This window comes from Protopterus annectens, chromosome 6.part0, assembly GCF_019279795.1.
Source record: "Protopterus annectens isolate FY-2018-M chromosome 6.part0, PAN1.0, whole genome shotgun sequence".
NCBI lineage: Eukaryota > Metazoa > Chordata > Ceratodontiformes > Protopteridae > Protopterus > Protopterus annectens.
The window spans coordinates 196873239-196894026 of record NC_056737.1 but is presented as its reverse complement, the minus strand read 5'-3'; the positions used below and the strand labels follow the sequence as shown (position 1 = coordinate 196894026).

Genomic DNA, 20788 nt, shown 5'->3' with positions numbered 1-20788 from the left:
AATTCAATCTTAACAGTAGATGCAGTAAATTGTCAGTATAGAATAATTTAATCATGTTTAAAATGGATAGAAAAGAAAAGTTGCTAAGAACCATTTATATTCCATTGAGAGTGTTGTTTTAATTTGACTTTCATCAGCTACATTAACTTTGTTTAATTATACTTTGTAGAATATTGCATAGTTTGTGTCTGTTTATGCAAAAACAGTGTCACAGGAATAACTTTCAATGTTAGTTGTGAGGTATGTGTTTGTACAGTATGTATGGTATCAAAGCAGATAGCTTCACTATCTCACAGCACTTTATTCTCCACTTTGATTCTCAACAAAATCCTCATGTCCTCCCTGCATATGTGTATGTGGGGGGTGATTGGATACTAGTTTCCTTTCCAGTCCTAAAAAAAAAAAACTGTTGTAGGTGAATTGGCAATTCATCATGTTGCCTGCAAGTACACAAGTACATATGTGCACCATGTGATGGATTAGCATCCTATCCTGATTTTATTTTCTCCATCTTGCACCCAATGAGTGCTAGGATGACTTCTAGTTGCCCTGCATTTCTGCATTAGATTACATGGATAATTGGAAAATGAATGTAAGAATTTGTGAAGCTTGTAAGCTAATGAAATATGAAATTTAGGGAATAATAAGATTGTGTGTAGAACTGTCTTTCTTAAACACTTCTTAAGTCATATAAACAGTCATCATTTATATTTATATATGTAGCATGACAGCTACATAAAAGGTGATAAATGGGTACTAATAAAAGTTGAGTCTAATATCCCAGATTCACAAATAGGTTCATATTCCTATCAACACCTATCATATACACATTACATCTAGCGGATACCACAAACTTATCAATACATTTAATTTTATTTTAAACACTACAGTGAGAAGGATAGTTGGTGTGGTGAGGTTTTACTATGACGGACATTTTGCTTTCCATGTTTTTGTATTTATGTATAGTTATGTTTAAAGATATAATAGCCCTTTTCAGGACTCTTTATAGAACTATTTCAGTTATGATATCTAATATGTTAACTAAAGTTAACTTTATTATTTGTGATGATTCATATGTTCCTTCTTTTGTTGTAGATGGGTGGGTAGGCACCTGGTTAGTATGGAGGGAACTGGTTTCGATTTTGGAACTTTTGAGAGGCAGTAACATACAATATAATTTATACAGTGAGACTAGGTTCAATATTTTCTATTTTTTTAGGATTTTACTAAGTAAAGTATTTAAGATTTTACTGAGTAAACACTTAAGTAGATACATAGACTTAAAGCAACTAATGTAATGTCTTTATATATTGATTCTTGGAATGTCAGAGGGTTACAGAACAAAACTAAGAGATCACTACTGTTTCATTTAGTGTTAAAATCTCAGGCCAGTATTTGTTTTCTGCTGGAAACACACATACATAGAGATGACTGGAAAAAAGAAAACAATAAGGAATGGGTTAAAATGATAATTGCAGCCGGGGATTGCTCTAATTCAAGAGGTGTGGCAATTTTAGTCAAAAACAATTTCCTAGGTAATATTACAAACATAAATTAGATACAGATGGTAGATGGTGTTATTTCTCTTCTTATTTTTCTAACATTGATAAACCACTCTTGTTTTTTTAATTTATATAGTCCTTGTGACCACCAACATATTTTCTTTATTCAGATATGTAATATTCTTTCATCTTTCAAGGATCATTATATTATTACGGGTGGGGATTGGAATGCCGTTATTAATCCTGATATTGATCGTACTAGTAGATCAATTTCATATAATCACCAAGCATCTATTGCCCTAGAAGAATTAATGTTAGACCTCAGCCTTATAGATCCCATTACCCTCAATGTACATACTGACAGGAAAGATAGATATACATATTATTCTAAATGTTATAATGCATGGTCAAGACTAGATTTTTTTCTTGTTTCTGCTTTTCTTATGCATCAAAAAATTGAATACTTCATGGAGCCTAGATTTTTATCTGATCATTTAAAGATATCACTTAAGATTAGCTTTGATATAACGAGGCCACACATATATACACAAAATAGATGGACATTTAACAACAACCTTCTCTTGAATAAGAATATCCATGTTATAATTACTGAAATTATACAAGAAATGTTTTCCAATCTTGATACATCAGACATTCCATATGACGTTCAATGGGCTGCTTGTAAGGCAAACCTTAGAGGAGAGTTAATTAGCAAGGCTTCTTATCTTAAAAAACAGTATAGAAATAAAGAATCCTCGTTAAAACTAAAAATGCAAACTTTAGAAAACCAGCACAGATTGAATCCTGATTCTTCTATATATGTACAAATTTGTGAATTCCAAAAAGAACTTTTACTACTACACCAACATAATCTCTATAATAGAACAAAGGCTCTTAGCTACTTATTCTGAATGGGCTCAAGTCCCCTCTAAAGTTCTCGCCAGAATAATTAAAAATAATCAGTCCTTACCTAGAATAGCACCCATATACTATAACAACAATATATATAATACGGACTTAGAAATTATGCATCTTTTCACTACCTTGTTTTCAGATGTATACTCTAAAGAGCCTGACCCTATGACTACACAGCATATTGAAAGTTTTATATCTTCCATTAAATTCCCACTACTGAATGATCAACAAAGGAAAACACTATCGGCCCCTTTGAGATCTCAAGAAATTTCAGAAGCCATTGACAAGATTAAAACTAATAAATCCCCAGGTCCGGATAGATTTACACCAGAATTTTATAAGACTCACAAGTCAATTCTTGTACCTTTTCTTCTTAAAGTTTTTAACTACATAAAAATAAATGGTATATCAGATTTACATTGGAATGTCTCAAAAACCATATTAATTCTAAAAAATAATAAAGACAAAACAGATCCTAATAATTATGGACCTATCTCCTTAATTAACATTGACATTAAAATTTTAGCCTCATTATTAGCTGAGAGATTGAAAAAAGTTCTAACATCATTAATTTCCCCAGACCAATCAGGCTTTATGTCCCACAGGCATGTATGGGACAATACTTTATCTCTAGATGCCTTTATACACTTTGCAAAAAAAGATAGAAATCCTATATATGCACTGATCCTTGATGCTTTGAAAGCTTTTGACAGAGTAAATTGGGAATTTCTTTTTCGTGCTATGTCTTGCTTTAAAATACCTAATACTTTTATTGATTTTATTAAAGTTTTATATAAGGATTCCTCCACCTTTCTTCATATCAGTAGAAATGCCTCTAAGATTATAAAAATCACTAATGGTACGAGAAAGGGATGCCCATTATCTCCTTTTCTTTTCAACCTATACTTAGAGCCAATGTTATTATATATAACACAAAACACTTTTCACAAGATTCCCAGAATTTTAAATACTGAGGTGCCCTTTTCTGCATTTGCGGATGACTTGGTGATATACCTTCAAACACCTAGTACAGACCTTGTGAAAATAATCAATATTATTAATAAATTTTCACAGGCCTCTACTTATCAGGTGAACTCTCATAAAACTTTCATCTTTCCTATAAATCCATCTGCCCATAAACCTCACATATTTTCAGATTCCCCTTTTTCTTTCACCTATGCAATTAAATACCTAGGTGCTCAAATCGAGCATAATGATCTTTCTACATTTCAAAATAATATTCACAGAGTATGGTCATTAATAGGTTTAGATTTACATAGATGGGAATTACTTAATTTATCACTCTTATCCAAAGCAGCGATAGTCAAAATGAATATACTCCCTAGACTCCTATTTAAATTTAATGCCATAGACCAGATTATTCCTAAATCTTTCTTTACAAAAGTCAATAAGAAATTAGCTAGATTTATCTGGTCTCCTAAGTCAATCATAATATCATATCTTAAATTAACGTGTCCTAAAAATAAAGGAGGTCTAGGTCTTCCGAACTTTTACATGTATTATTTAATTATTTCGGCTAACAAACTACTCACCATTGTGAACTTGAAAACTGATAGGTATAGGCAGTACCCCATTTGGACCAAATTATGGCATCAATACATTTCAAGTAAAAATATTAACCCGATAGCTCTTCCTTTTCTATCAAAGGAAGCTGCTAACATTCTGAAAATTTCCAAACCCTTAAAACAAAAGATCAATTATTTTCAAGAATTAATAAAACTCATTAATCTAGATAGCATTTTTCAACTAACACAACCTTTACATTTAAATCCTAATATACAGTTTAATAATGTACCTTTTAATCTTTCTAAATTTCCACTTATTCAAAGTTTCACTGTGTGGGACTTGCTACAATATAACGATTTATCTCTCACTAACCTACGCATAAAGCTGAAAGCAAATATTAATTACATTACTATACTACATCAATTGAGAGATAGCATCATTGTGAAATTTGCTCACATTAAAGTAAGTATAAATGATTTTACAAATCTTACCACTGTTATACAAGCTCTAACATTACCACAGAAGATGTTATCTAAATCTTATAATCTGGTTAATCAGATAGTACATAATAATACTTGTCTATTTTCTGATTATTGGGATAAACAGAATTTCCATTTGTCTTTAACTCAGAAACTTTCAGCCATCAAGGATACTTTAGACTATTCCCCATTTAAGAAGCTTTTCTATACCCAGTTAATGATATTTAATAATGCATATCATGCTCCTTCCAAACTTAACAAGTTTGACTCCAGAATTCCCTCCTCATGTTCTTGTTGTTCTTCTTTTAATGCTGATCTCTTACATGTTTTGTGGTCCTGTCAGCACTCACATAAACTTTGGACCTCCCTTAAAATCAGATTACAAAAAATGGGATACCAAAAATCCACACTATCCTGGGAATTAGCGATTCTTCATATTCCTATTATTTATCTATCAAAATTTGATACACGTGTTAGTTTATATTTGTTCACTCATTAAGTTTTATATTACTAAAAATTGGTTAGACCGCACCAAACTAAATTGGAATAACTTTAGAACCTTAGCCTACTCTTATATTTCAGCTCAGAAATTACTGGTGAAGAGTCCAAAGAAGTTAGCTCTTAACAATAAAGTCTTAGAAAAGGTATTATATATCTTGGATAGTGTTTAATAATCTGTGTCATTTTTATAGTTTTATTAACCTAGCTCTCTCTCACTTACATTTACATGCATACTCTTTTATATACAGGCTTATATACTTTGTTGTCTCTGGTTTAACATATTCATACTTTGTATATAGTTATGTTATATTGTCCTGCTTGTTTTTTTTGCATTTACATTGTTATAGTCTTGCATTTATACTTGAACTGCCATGCTCTTATATCCAATGTTCATTCTGGTTATTGTGTTCTTGTTGTATTGTAAATATGCATATATTAATAATTCAATAAAAAGTTTTTTTGAAAAAAAAGAATGCTGTGGCACATTTAGTCCTGCTGTCCTGACACCTGTCAAGAGTGAAATGTACTTGTTTAGCCAAGAACTTTACAATCTTTTAAACTCTTCAGTGAGGCCCCCTTTTTTCTGAATCAGCACCAAATGCATTAAAACATAATTTGTGATGCTGTTCTTCTGTGGTTGCTTTGTGAGCTGCAATGAGAGATACACCTATGAACCTATGAACCTATGAACTACTTCATAAAATGCCAGAAAAATGAATAACAAACATCTTTTTATTCAGTTCATGATTTTATCACTGTGGTCCATGTAATAAAATATGACATTGTGGCACTGAGATGCAGCACATAAACTGGCAAAACTAAGCATTTTGTGACATATAAGACTTCTCAAAGTGTCACACACACATAATCAGTCTAATTTTATTTTAATTATTTAAAGTATGGGATCACAAAATATGGGCATCTTTCTGAAATTATAATTTCTGAAAAATATTAGTAAGCAAATATATTTTAATGTTTTTCAGTATTCCTTGTCTCAAGTAATACATATAGAACACAGGCATCACAAAATTTCAATATAATGTGCTTGAAAGATATTACTTATATACCTACTATGTAATGGTTTCTTTGAATTCCATGGACACCCAGACCTATAGAAATAACAAATATTCTGTTAATGTAAGTATATCAATTATATGGCATTTGACATTAATCAAATTAAAAATAAAAAATAAACTGCCTGTTTTTAATATTCTAAGAAAAATAAAATACATTAAATTGTATTTAAAACAGCTTTCTGAAAATGTACTAAATTGAAAACAAAGTGCATTAATGAATTTCAAGGTAATGATCAATAAAAATGTATAACACAAATACTCTGATACAGCAAACTATGATTGGATGAAGCTATTTTAAAACAGTTAAAGAAAAACACAAATATAGCATGCATGAATGTATTTTGTTCAGTGTATGTTTGTAAGGTCAATGTTGATATACATCAGATTTTTCACTTCATGCAACTGTAATAAAACCCAATACCAGAAGACTGAATTTACACAAACACACAGTGGTACCATGCCAAGTAAACATTCTGGTGGTAGTTTAAGGTGGTTTAACAAAAAAAAAAAAAAAAAACAGTTGTGAGAACAGCAATCCTCCACAGCAGCATAAATGTAGAGTGTTTAATAAGGGCTGATTAAAAGTGAAACAATGACATCCCTAGTTGTACTTTGTTTATAAGCTGTGCAATATAGAAGGGTTTTCTTACAATACTGGACGCATGTTGGTCAAAAGTTATGTCACTGTCCACATAAGTTCCCAAGTCATGAATGACTGGATCAACTCTTAGGTGCACATTGTCAACATTATATTTCCCTGGTGTACATGAGTTCCCAAAGGAAACAATAATGCATTTTCTGGTATTTAGTTTCATAGCGCTGTGGGACTCCTTGGTGAGCTGTTGTACTTCTTCTAGGCTTTTAGCTGAACAGAGTAGATTCATCTGCATAATACATAAGAGATTTAGGTTTAGGTGCAGTGTGCAGATTATTGGTGAAGATATTGAAAAGCAGAGGACCTAGGACTGAGCCCTGGGGGACTCTGACTGTTACCAAGAGACAGGAGGATATGTTGTTTTGCCATTTTATTGCTTACATCCTATTTGAGAGGGAGGTAGATATGAAACCAAGGTGGTTAGGTTGTTCCTAGGCTAGGGGAAGATAATCTGAGTAATAGTCTATGATGTCAGATGGTGTCAAATGCCTTGGACAAATCTAGGAATACTGCTGACACCAAAATGCCAGTATTGCTACTCTACGTTATTGTGATGATGAAGTTTAGAACAGTAGCACTGCTGTGGTATGGGCAAAAATCATGTTGGGTTGGGAAGAAATTGTTATTGTCTGTAATGATACTAAGAACCTGAGTTTGAATACAATTTTATTTTACCTTTGACTGAAGGAATATGATTGTTATAGACCTGTAATTGGAAATGTTGCTAGATTTTACTCCTATACAACAATGTAAGATGAGTGATATTTTCAATAGATTGGCCACATAATCTTCCTTAATGGAAATATTTATTAGGACTGAAAATGGGTAGGTTAGAAACATCAACAATGTTTGACACAATGATCAAATACTGGTAATCCAAAATAAAAATAAAAATAAAAAAAAAACCTGAGAAACAGCAATAACAGCAGTTAAATAAGCTTTATTCACAACCAGAGATTTAATGTTTTCACCCTTCACAATATATAGGGCTTCATCAGAATAAAAAGCATAGACCAGACCAGCATCACTTTTATATAATAGCATCAATAATTTAGCAGCCAACCAAATGTCTTAATCAATTAATCTAGTTAAAATCTTAAAGCAATAGATAACATAGTGAAGCACAATTTCTAACAATACAAAATAGTTAACCACACATTGGTGAAATATATACAGGAAAAGTTTTTAAGTAAAAATCTCAAAACACCAGTCGTAACATATTGTTATAAAAAAATGAAAAAGTCAATTAAAATTGCAAGAAGTTAAATGGACATAGCCCACAGTTTTAAAATTACCATAAGAGAACAATTCTCATTAATTCCTGCTTTTACCACGGCATTTAACCTCCGTTGCCATAGCATTTCCCGGTTTTACAACAGACCGTTACTGTCACCACCACTGTCATTACTTTCTATTTTGTCAATGATGAAGAGCAAAAACCTTTTAAAACCACAACATTCTTTTGAGTATTTATATAAATCACTACTATCATTTTTATTTTAAATGTCCCTAGAATGTCCACCAATGCAGTCCTTCAATTTGCTGATTGTTTTGCCCACATAAAAAGCTTGCCAGGTCATACACATAGCCAGGTATACCCTTTTTTCACATTACAATTACATCTACTTGGGCAACCGATTGTATGGCTGTAATTGATGACTGTAACATAAGGACTGTCACTGATGAATTCATAGAACTTATAAGCTCCACATCTATACATACATGAATATAATCCTCTGTATTCATGAAATGATATTTTCCATGCAGGAACAGTGTAACTGCTCCTGCATGGAAAATGTCCGCTTTGTGATCCAGGTACGTGCCATTTTCACTTGCACAAGAGGCCCTACACTGTTCCTGCATGGAAAGCCGTGCGGGATGCTAATGGGCTCATTTGCTGGTGAAAAACATGCAAATGAGTCAGATTAGTTATCCAGCAAAGTGGCATGTTCCATCTGGAACAGTGTAGCTTGCAGAAATGTATTTGATTACTAATCGAATGCATTTCTGCAATCTACACAACAGAGTCCTGTCAGCACTCCAGAAAACATGTATTAATTAGGTTTTACATTCCAATGGCCATATTAATAAAATAATAAAATTATGTTATGTTGGCTGAAATCGGCCATTGAGGGCAGGGGATGTGGTCTGCTAGTGGGAGGGGGGAGTACTTGTAGAAATGGAGGAAGGAAGCTGCCTTAGAACTACTTTCTGCATTTTGCCATTATAGTCAATGGCATGCAGAAAGTAAACATAGGCAGGGATAGTGTGAGGAATTAACCAGCAATATGTCTCTTCCACCATGTAGCTGAATACCCACAGGTACTGGGTGCCATAGACTGCACACACATCCACATTAAAGCACTTCCCGGTGAGCAGGGTAGGGTCTGTATTAAGCACATGCACTTGCCCTCCAACAGCTGCCAGGTTGTTTGCGATGCCCAGGGCATTATCATGCAAGTGTGTGCTGGCAGCCCTGGAAGCTATCTTGACTCCCACATCTGGAATTCCTCACAGCTGTACCAGGAGTTTGCCAGGAGGGACATCCCAATTGGCCATCTAGTGGGAGATGCTGGCTATGCTCTGGAGCTGTGACTGATGACACCCTTCAGAAATGCGCACACCCCTGAACAAGAATGCCATAATGAGGCACATGCACAACCAGGATCTTTATAGAGTGTGTGTTTAGGATGCTCAAGAGTCATGGTTCCTCTGTCTTGACATATCCGGTGGAACCTTGCAGTACTCTCTAGCTACATGTGGACAAATGTTCATAGTAAGTGCCATGCTACACAGTATGATCTTGTGGAAACAGCTGCAGCAGAAACAACACGGGGAGGGGCCACACAGCCTCCCACCATTGCCAAGGTCACCACAGGTACAGAGGGACTTGGTGGAGGAACTTCCTGAGCCTGCCCCTAGAGGCAGACAGAGGCATACCCAGTATGCCTATGCCTTGGCAAAGAGGCAATGCATAGCATGCATACTGACACTGTAGGGATCCAGGGACTGGTACTTCTCTTCAACTTGCACATGCAGTAAAACTGATGCCAAACATGACACTACATGTATTTTACCATGTATAGGGAGTGTACTGCAAGCATCCCACACAGTCAGCCCTCCAGCACCATCCTCAATACCACACCAGGCACAAGATAAGTCACCTTTACTATCAGTTACTGAATAGAGTAGTATGTTCTGATAGTTATAGCTTTGCTATGGATGCAAGCATGCACGGGAATTGGTTGGCCAAATGGGATAGCAACAGATAGCTGACAGCTGTATGGGGCAGCATGAAATCCATAGCAAATACTGTTTTCCCCATACTATGCAGTAGCACTCAAGGTGACAACTCCCACTGTAGTACATGTGGTGGCTCAACTTACTGTGGGTGTCCACAGGTCACACACATGGATGACAAAGAAGTGTTCCCATTCCCATCTCCCCCAGCCTCACCCAGCAGGACAGGTGTAGATGACTGGAAATAAAGGTCGGGCAAAGCTCCACAAATGCTGGCAATGTCTACAGACCTACACAGACATACTACAACAGGTTTGGCAGTTGCAGTATAGTTCTGAAGAGTAAGAAGTCTGAAACTGAAATGTATCCCATTACAATCTAACTCTACTGATATGCCTCCATTCTGCAAGATAGGGCACAATACAATACTAAATGAAAGCAAACAGAGTTATAACTGAAATACCAGTGCAGTCAGTGCAAATGTGGAAAGTTGTCAGGTGTGCCCCCCAACCCCATGCATAAATGGCAGTAACATGTAAGTTTGTAGAGTAATATCAGTGGAGCACAGATTGCCAGAGTTGCCCCAATCAACATGATAATTGGTGTATGTCCAGTAAATGCAGGGGTCAGTGTTCCAATCTTTTGTGAGTATTAAATATTGTCTGGAAGTGGACAGCATGTAGACCTGGATGGTGTGTCTCACTGGCCTAGGTACAGTACTGTGGTTGACAGGGCCATGTTCCAACAACTACAATGCCAACCAATCTGCTTCCCAGCTGCACCTATGTTGCTAGTTGTACACACTCACTGTCCAAATGTCAATATGTGTTACTGTCAGAAAGCTAGACAGGCTATGAACAGGTGTCCATACATAGAAACAGTACACATATGGGAGAACTCTATGGAGTGCCTAGAAAGTAACTATGAACTGCACACACCTTTGGAATTAAATATAGAAGTTAGCATCACATTAGTTGTCTGTCTAATATGGAATACTGGTTGTCTGCCCAATCACTGTCAGCTGACATACGCCACAGTTATAAAGTAATGACACACTGCTGATGTCCACATACAAGGCAGGAGAAGGAAAAGGTCCCAGTCATATCTGTGAGTCAAGTGCCATAAGCTTCCATATCACACATGCACTCAGTCCAGCACCCCCACAGCAGCCACATGTATTTCATCAGCCATATCCTTGCTGTTGGGAATGATTACTGAATTAGCACACTTCTTTTATGGAATACACACAGGATGCAGCATGCTGAAATGCTGTTCCATGCAGGTGTGTCCCTAGCCGTAAGCAGCACCCTGCACATATCCAGACTGATGCATCACTATGAACTAGAAGGATTGCCAAGAACACTTCACCCACTTGCCCATGTAACCCCAGGGGAATCCATTGGCTTGCAGCCTGGTAACATATGAGTGACAAAATGCAGTGGTCTGCATCACTCTCATGTGGCCTACAGGCCTCTGGCAAATGCCCATGGCTCACCCATAGTGCCATCATATGCTTCACCCATAGGGCCATCATATGGAATGTCATAGGGTCCTAACTAACAACATAACACATTAAGCAGAAAACAAATGCAAGGCCAGGCTGACTAATGCCTCTCCATGTTCTAGTGCAAGAATTGTGGACCAAGGCATAAATACTGCTGTGATAAACGTCAATCTATACAAAATACTTCTGAGATATTGCTCCCATACTGTTGGGAAGAGGATAGAATTATGGAGGGGGGGCATAAAAGCATGATATTATGGAGTGTGTGAAGTCTGAAACTCAAATGTCTGCTTATACTTCCCCCTGACTGCAAACCCATGAATGCATAACCACAAACCTGCTTGTAGGCTACAATGTGAAGGGAAATTGACCAGATATATGAGTCCTGCCTTTGGATAACCTGGCCAAAACTGTTCAGCTGAGACGTATGCCCACAGCAAGATATGGCCATTCAGTGAAGTTGAGAAATGCACAAGAAGGGGATCCCCAGCCAGCATAGCACCAAGGTGCTGGACCATTTACACAGACCAATCAAACAATTGTCTGTAGCCATCCTTCCACAATGGCAGGATTGTGCCACAATGTCTAGTCTTTGCCTCACAATATTAGTCTCTGTTGCAATGCTCTTGTATTTCCCTGGTAAACAACTGTGAGCAAACAAAGATATCTGTCAGTTGTTGATGACACAATACATTACACTGTAAAACAGTACATATGTCCAAAAATCTATGCTAAAACAGAACATGTTACACAAGCAACACAGACAGTAATAGAAAATGTAGTTACACACAGTATCCCCCATGTGTGGAGCAATTGTGTCTCCATATTGGCAAACTATCTACAGATATCCTGCAGAAAAAGCTTGCTAGGTATAGCTGTAGCACACAGAGTCCTGGACTGGAGTACAACTCTCCCTGGAATGGATTCCCACAAGCAATATAGAAGGTCATACTGGGCATGCTCCTACACGTAGAGAATGGACCATTACACTCAATACAGAAGGACATACTGGGCATGCTCCTACACTTAGAGAAATGAAGCCCATGTCTGACACCAGGCCCATGTCTGACACTACAGTGGACCATAGGTATCTGTTATCTACAGATGTCCGTGCACACACACCAAAATGTAAATTATTTGGTCTTCACACACACACACACACACACACACACACACACACACACACACACACACACACACACACATACTGGGCAGTAAAACCCATAGCCAGCTGTAGGTGGCAGATATGTGGTGAATTTCCATCTGTTTTGTGTGATACGCACACATATCGAAGGCCAACATGCTACAATAATTCAAACATACAAACACATACACATGAGGAAGAGAGACACTGACAGTGTGAGAGACAGTACCATTATGAAGCCTTTTCCACCCAGTACACATCCCATAGTTCCACTCCACTCTGTCTACTGATGTATGTCACCTTAGATGTTCTTTTGAACAAGCCTCAGATCTGTAAGCTCAATACTGCATGCAATAAATCCATAACTTACTAAAGCAAATAAGTAGATAGGTATGGTTCCTCCTGGCAAGTGTGTGTGTGTGTGTGTGTGTGTGTGTGTGTGTGTGTGTGTGTGTGTGTGTGTGTGTGTGCCCCCACCCAGCAGTACACATCCCATTACACAATATCAGAACATGTGCTGCAGTCAGTCACTGTACAAATTCCTTTTGTTAGCCCTCAGCCTTATAGGCTCTGTTGTGCTTCTAACTGTGTAACAGTAGAGTACTAATAACTATTTATGTAGCAATCCTAATCACAGTCCTGTCAAATGGAAAGGTTTGTCTGTGTGTTTCTAGGAAAATGTTTTTGAGGCCATTCCCACTCACTCCATTTCACATTGCCCTCCTTTATCACTGCTGCTGGTATCACTCACCATTAAAGATACCTTTGGACAGTTTTTAAGTATGTAAGCTTTGTGGTGCATCTGATAAATGTGTAATGCTCTAATGCAAGAAACTAGGTAGGTAGGAGTTCTAATCTTGGTCCTAGTAAGAGTGTTTGTAGTTGTAGAGACATGATTTTGAGGCCATTGGCACTTACTATACTTCCCCTTTCCTTCCCTTATCACTGCTGCTGATGTCACTCACCTTTAAAGATACCTTTGTACAGCTCTCAAATATGTAAGCTTCATGCTGAGTCTGATAAATGCATAATAATATAGTGCAGTACACTAGTTACATAGGAGCTTGGTCCTGGCAAGTATAAAAGTGTGTTTGTTTGTGTGAGAGTGTCTATAATTGTAGAGACATGATTTTGAGGCCATTGGCACTTACTACACTTCCTTTCACCTCTTCTATCACTGCTGCTGATGTCACTCACCTTTAAAGATACCTTTGGACAGCTTTCAAATATGCAAGCTTTGTGGCATGTCTGATAAATGTGTAATGCTATAGTGCAGTAAACTAGTTAGGTATGGGTTTGAATCTCATTACTGTCAAGTAGTTGTGTCATTAGTATTGTGATCCATATCCATTGGGGATGGGTTGTGCTACACTTTTGTGTGGTCCACCCAGCAAACTACCAAATGTCCACTGTACAGAGCCCACTTTGTGGTAGCTGTGGACACTCTTCAGTCCTATAATCTGTTTGTCATGTGAGATTACTATAGAACAATATGGAGTTCAAACAAAGATATGTGGCCCTTGTAGTCCTGTGATACATTCCACACTCGGGAATCATAGGCAAATACACTAATCTATTCATTAATCCCTGTGTCTCTAGGTGGTCTGCAAACAGGCTCACAGATGGATCTCACAGTGTGAAAGCAGTGGACTACATGTCAGGTTGCAAAACAGTCATGAGTGGTGTCAGACTGCCAGTCATGTGTGGAATACCACAGGTCCTTGTCCTGTGTCCAGTCTTGTGTGTTGTGTGTGGCTCTGCTATCCAGTCCAACAGGAGTGAACTGTGGTTAACAATGTTTGCAGACAATTGCTAATTGGGGGGGGTCTGTTTACATCCCCAGATTATGTTAATATCCTGCATAAAGTTGCCACTGACACCTCCAACTGTTGTCAGAACACTGTCATTCGTCTCAATGTCAAGAAATGTGTCCCAATCCCCTGTTAAATCAATGTGTTTTCCACAAATGACCACATTGGTGGTAGTCTAATGGAGACAGATGTCCTTATAGGAGGTCTGTGAACACAGCTTGACAGCAACCTCTCTTCTGACCACCACACTGCAACTGTGGACAGAAAGTCCTTCCATGTGGCACATTGAATAACTAAGAGTGTGTCATCCAGGAATGAAGAGGTAAATATCTCCCTCTACTCCCTGCTCATTAGGCCAATCAGCAGGTCTAATGGCCCATTTGCCATGTAAGTCAGTAGACAACATAAACAACTGAGTAAGCTGCAAGTGTACCTGACATGCACGACCCTAGGCATAAAAAAATGTCTATGGAAAGAGCCCAAAACCACCGAGTGTTCCCAGTCACATCTTGGCTACTTACAGGCAATCCCTGCTTGACTGACAATTCCATGTCTGCCCAGTTGTGTTACAAATCCCACAGCTAGGAAAGCACAATCTGTATGCACCACATGCCATGGATACCTCAACCGCATTACCACATTCAACAAAACATGCTTGGGGACAGGTCCATAACCCAGACACTGGCCATGTTATGCGATATATGTTGCATACATGTGAATCAAAGCACCTCACTGGCCCTCTTCAAGAAAAATTCAGATGAATGGATGGTGACTATAACTGTCACCCTGGGGATCACTCAAGTGGCAGTAGTTGATAGATGGCATGCTGACAAATGTCAGGTGCCATGATACCAGTGTACTCACATGCCCTACTCTTCTCATATCTCCATGGACATTAGCCTGGTACACACACAGCAACACCTGCACCAGTGGACCTCAGTACTGACAAATGTGTCTGTGTGCATTACTGAGTATAACAGTGTTTGTGAGTTTGTAAACAACTTGTAGTTGAAAATACTTTGAAGACCTTCTCACCCACTACACCCCTCAGTACTATACTTAGAAAGGGCTGCTGCTGTACTGCACTGTAAAGGTACCTTCTGACACCCTTCACCCTATGGTCTACCTTAAGACTGCAGTACCAGCATAACACTGTTTTACCAATGAGTAGATAGGTGTGGTTTACCCTCTGAAGCCTGGCATATGTGAGTGTGTGTGTGTGTGTGTGTGTGTGTGTGTGTGTGTGTGTGTGTGTGTGTGTGTGTGTGTGTGTGTTTTCAAGTGTGTGTGAGTGTGTATATTTGTAGGAGACAGCATTCTGAGGTCCCATTCTCCAAATACATGGCACAGTGCCATACATTACAAGGGATGGTGATGTTGCTCACCTTAGGAGAGCCATGAGACAGCTTTCAACCTACTAGCTCTGTGGCATGTGCAATACATGCATATCAGTGTAATAGCAATAACTAAATATGCAGGAAAAGGTTTGAATCTCATTCTTGGTGATTGTGGGTTTGTCATAACATTACCAAGGGTATGAGTGAGTACTATATGCAATGTGGGTGGGGTGCTGGATGCAATAATTTTACACCATGGTACCCACAGTACATTCCTAAGGTCAGCTGTATGAGGACCGCTGCCACCATCAACCATACAGGTAACTGATGACACTCTTCAGCCCAATAAGGCATGTGCTGTGTGCCAAAACTCTGTAACAGGATGGACTGAATGATGAGAAAGGCAGGGCTGCTAACTGCAGGTGTGGCAAATGTGAGTATGGTTGTATCTGTGTTGGTCATTGTATATATGTCTGTAGCTGATAGTATTTCCTGGCCATTCTCACCCAGGACATCTCCCATTGCCATACTGTGCAAGGCCAGTGGATGTTGTTCACCTTAGAGGAACTGTGGAGCACATTTCACCCTACTTTCTCTGTGGCATATGCAATAAATACAGAGCACTTAAATAGCAAAATCTAGGTAGGTAATGGTTCTAATCTTAGTCGTGCCAACTGTGTATGTTTGTGTGTGTAACATCAGTATTCTGACTGTGTGTGAGTGACAAATGTGGTGATGGTTTACAGTTTTACACCATTGTACCCCCAGCACATGTGCTGTCCTAAGTCCATGTGTCTGATGCCTAACTCCCACCACATGCTGTGGCACAGACATCCCACAGTCGATGATTGCCACCATCTCACCCAACCGTCTATCTATGACCTCAGCATAATAACGGTGGGCATCTCCAAGATCAAGGATGTTGCCACACATAGCATGAAGAGTTGCATTTTTGACCCTGAGAATATGTCCAGTGTCAGATTTGACATGTGCCTGTGCCTCCATGACAGTCCAAAATATGCATCTGGTAACACCTGCTGTGGCACTTGTGGCAGGGCCATAATGGTCAGCAGTCCACCTATAAGCACCCCTGTCCATATGTATAATATCCCTATAGCTGGCCTAGCAGTGGCACAGTCAGTAATGTTTGAGAGACACTCCAGTGGTTGTCATATGTGAGCTGTCCTTTCCTGGGGTGAGTTAGGGTCCTGAGCTGTGTTCTGTATCACAGCAGAGAGAGATAGATGCTATGGCCATAGGTGCTGTTTAGCAGAACATCACTACATCAAGTCTTGCTCAGACATAAATCTTTCGAAATCCTATTTACCATTATTAGAAAACACATACTACATTCACTTATATGCTGACTTGTTTCACATACCTTTTTATTATTTTACACTGCACTGGGTTGTATCTAAAGGTTGCTCCACATCTTTCTGTTTCTCATTGTGGAGTACTGTTAGACAGATGTTTGGAATAGGTGTCTGCATGCCCTTGTAGGTAATGCTCTTGACCAGATTATGGCCTGTGCACCAATTGGTGTTCCCCATTTGCTAATTGCATGCAGAGCAGCTGGGTAGTTCTTCCAATAGCCAATGTAATGGCAACACACTCCTATAATTCAGTACTTAATGTGGGCATTGTCCATTTGCATTGGCTGTGAGGAACACATCCTGGAAGTGTATGGCTACTGAGTGTTACACACAGCAGGTTGGAATAACTCTTACAACAAGACTTGTAGAGACAGGCCAACTAAATGGTGGAGAAGGTTACAGACTTAGGGACCAAATGTGAGTATTGCTGTTATATGGTGTGAATACTGCTAATTTTACAGGCTTTGCGTGTACATGCTCCTTCTGCAAAGATGTCAGTCTGACAACATTATGTGTCTGCATAGCTCTGAACTGTAGGCCTATCCACATAATGGCCAGAGGTTTGTCTGTTATGTTTGGTGTATTACCCGGGCAGGTGTTGCCCTTGGCAAATCAGTGGCATACTCCAGTCATTGCTGCCGTAAATGGCAGCATCCATTTGTGTTTCTGACTTCATATCCCTCAGAATAAAGATGTTGCAACCAACCCTGTAACACCAGCAACCTTTTCAGCGTTTAACAGCAATATTTCAAATATGGCCTTGTGTTTGGACCTCTGACCTCCACTTATATGACAGGCTTTGTCCAGTTGTCATGCAGTAGAAAGTTGATAGGTATGGTCTTTCAGTATTTAATGCTGACATTCCTGCTATCATCCCAGTGATGTTGTAGAATAAGACACATTAAGTGAGGTAGGGGTCATACATATGAGTGCAAAGGCTGGAGAGCATGAAGAACCCTGTACAATCAAGAGGTGGGTCTGTGGAATATTTTTATTTATTTTATTTTTATTTTACATTTGTTGACCGGGATGGTCCGACTGGATACATGTCCATTTTCAGCAGAGGCCCGGGGAGAAAAGCTCCATATTGCAAATAAATACATATAAGTTTACACATTACATAGATGGAAGAAAAATATGCTCGTTAATGTATTATTTACATTCATGTAAAACTGATGATAGGAGAATAACAGTTAAAATACAATTCTAAAGAGAAAAAAAACTAGTGAAAACTAGTGCAGTTCAAGGGACTTTAAAGTACTATTTCGAGATTCCAGTTCATTGTTTATCTAGAGTTCTGAGGGATGATAAAGAAACTACGTACTTTATTACAGTAGAGTAGGATTAATAGTCAGTTGGAGAAAGAAATTGAGAAGATATCCAATTTGTTTAAGTAGTGTAGGATGTGTTATATTTGACAGGAACCTAGCCTGGGTTTACGCAGGGGCATATCCAATGTTCCTTAAAGAATTGGGTAAGATTTTTCTTGAATTGAGAAAGTGAATTGGAGAGTCTTAGGTTGTTAGGTAGGGAGTTCCAAACCTTGCCTATAGAATTAGCATAGAGAGCATCCCCTCCCATATTGTTGGATTTGATGGTTTGGACCAGTAATCAGTTAGAGGAACGAAGACTACTTAGGTTGAAGTAGGGGGTCAGTAGATTGTTTAGTGAGGGAGTTTTTTCAGGTTCCTTGATGATTTTATATGCTTCAGAGAGTTGGTTAAGTTTGAGAATATTTGGTAGTTCTAACCAGTCAAGTTTCTTTAGGTTAAGGCAGTGATGCGTTCTATAAGGGGCACCTGTAATGAATCTAGCAATGTGATTGTAAGTCACGGAAAGTTTATTGATGTCCCCTATGTTGAGGAAAGAGAAACAGGGAAGCATACAGTAGTGTGGAGAGAAGATGGGTACGTGCTATGGTTAGTTTGGCAATGGGGGTGAGGAAGTTCTTAATTCTATACAGTGATCCGAGTTTCTTATTTACAGTCTTTATGGTTTGACTGATGTGTAAGTTAAATTTAAGTTTATTGTCAATAATGACCCCTAGTAGTTTAGTGTTAGTATCAGGGTTAATTATGGTGCCATTATTAGATTGAACGAAGAAGGTGCTATTATTAGCTAGTGGGGGGTATTGCACTGGAGAAGGAGCTGAGGTGGGAAAGAATAGTAATAGCTTAGTTTTTTTTGGATTTAGGATGAGATTCCTCTCTGATAGCTATTTTTCAATTGTACTGAAGCATTGTTGGGTCATTACTTGTAAGACAGGGAGAGCTACATTAGAGCAGATGAGGGTGGAGTCGTCTGCATATTGGATGCATGTGGCTTGAGGGATAACTGAGTGGAGTTCATTTATAAACACAGAGAAGAGAAGGGGACCTAGAATGGAGCCTTGTGGAACTCCTATGGTATTAGGTAAGGGTTGAGAGAGCTTATTTTGCCATTGAACTGCCTGTTGCCTTCCAGAGAGATAGGCATGGAACCAATTGAGAGCTGAATTATCAAAGTGGAAGGTTTTTAGCGTCTGTAGCAGTAGTTGTTGATTGACCATATCAAAGGCTTTTGACAGGTCAAGAAATAGGGCAGTGGATATTTTTTTGTTGTTGCGATTTTTATTAATTGAGTCAGTAAAGGATAGGAGGGCAGTGGTCGTACTATGGTAGGGTCTAAAGCCGTGTTGAGATTTGGTCAAAAGATTGTTTAGAGAGAGGTGATTAAGAAATTGTTTATGAACACATCTTTAGTAGGAATAGTAGGACATGGCTTAGAATCAGTCTGTTAGAACATGCGAGATATTAGTTATTACATGGACAAACGTTCTATAGCTGTTACCTGCCATAAATTTCACCATGGGGACTGTAGTGGGTTACAATGTACATTTTTGGAAAAGGTCTGTTTCCCATTTCATCAAACACTTAGAACCATTGTTATGTGAAGAATCAATTTACATTGTGTCAGTTGATACTGTATCCCCTAGGGGTTAACTGAGGAGTGTAATTGGAGGCTGTTTAAGAACATATGTAATTAAGAGTCAATTGCTTCTTGTATTTAAGGCAATTATGTTTTGTAATGTTGTAATACTTGAAGGCAAAACACATTAAAACATTTGTGTGTATTGATGGCTGGTTGTCTGTTGTTTTACTATCTTCAGTCATTTTAGTTATATTGGTAAGAGGTCAGTGCATATCTGACCATTGTGTATGACCTATCCTGATTTTGTAGCAGTGTACTGTGCACTTATTAGTTGTACTGTGTAGGGGAGCAGCAGATGTCAGTAGCATGGGTCCCTTTGTATCATTACCAATGTGTTTGTATGTCCATAGACTGGTCCCCCAACTACATCTGATGTCGTCCAGAATTGTACTAAGGTGCTCTTGACTCTGACAGTGCTGCAAGTTATTGCCTTAATCTACTATAGCCTACTCTCCATCACTCCCTACCAAAATCCTATTCCACAGTTCAACAATACTGAACTAGTCATAGGAAATCTCAAACTAAATAACCAGAAAAGCATTTGTGTTATAGCCCTCTATACCCCCCCCCCCCCGGAAACAACATTAACACACTTGAGGAAATTCTTCTATGGGCCTCATATCATATCAAGCTTGAGACATACATCCTAAGAGATGTGAATATTGACTGGAACAAAATTACTGCCAATAACCCCACCATTTCAGTCAATCTATGTAATTTCACTCAACTCACAAATGCTATAACTAGACCTATT

General features: G+C 38.3%; 1 protein-coding gene across 1 annotated transcript in view; it reads right to left on the bottom strand.

Moving 5' to 3' along the window:
• LOC122804215 (beta-1,4 N-acetylgalactosaminyltransferase 2-like) overlaps positions 1-20788 on the bottom strand; it is a 432284-nt gene that overhangs the window by 294946 nt on the left and 116550 nt on the right. Inside the window, exon 5 of the mRNA XM_044073916.1 lies at positions 5996-6033. Within this exon, the coding sequence (XP_043929851.1) occupies positions 5996-6033 (38 nt within the window). The remainder of the gene's footprint in view (positions 1-5995; positions 6034-20788) is intronic.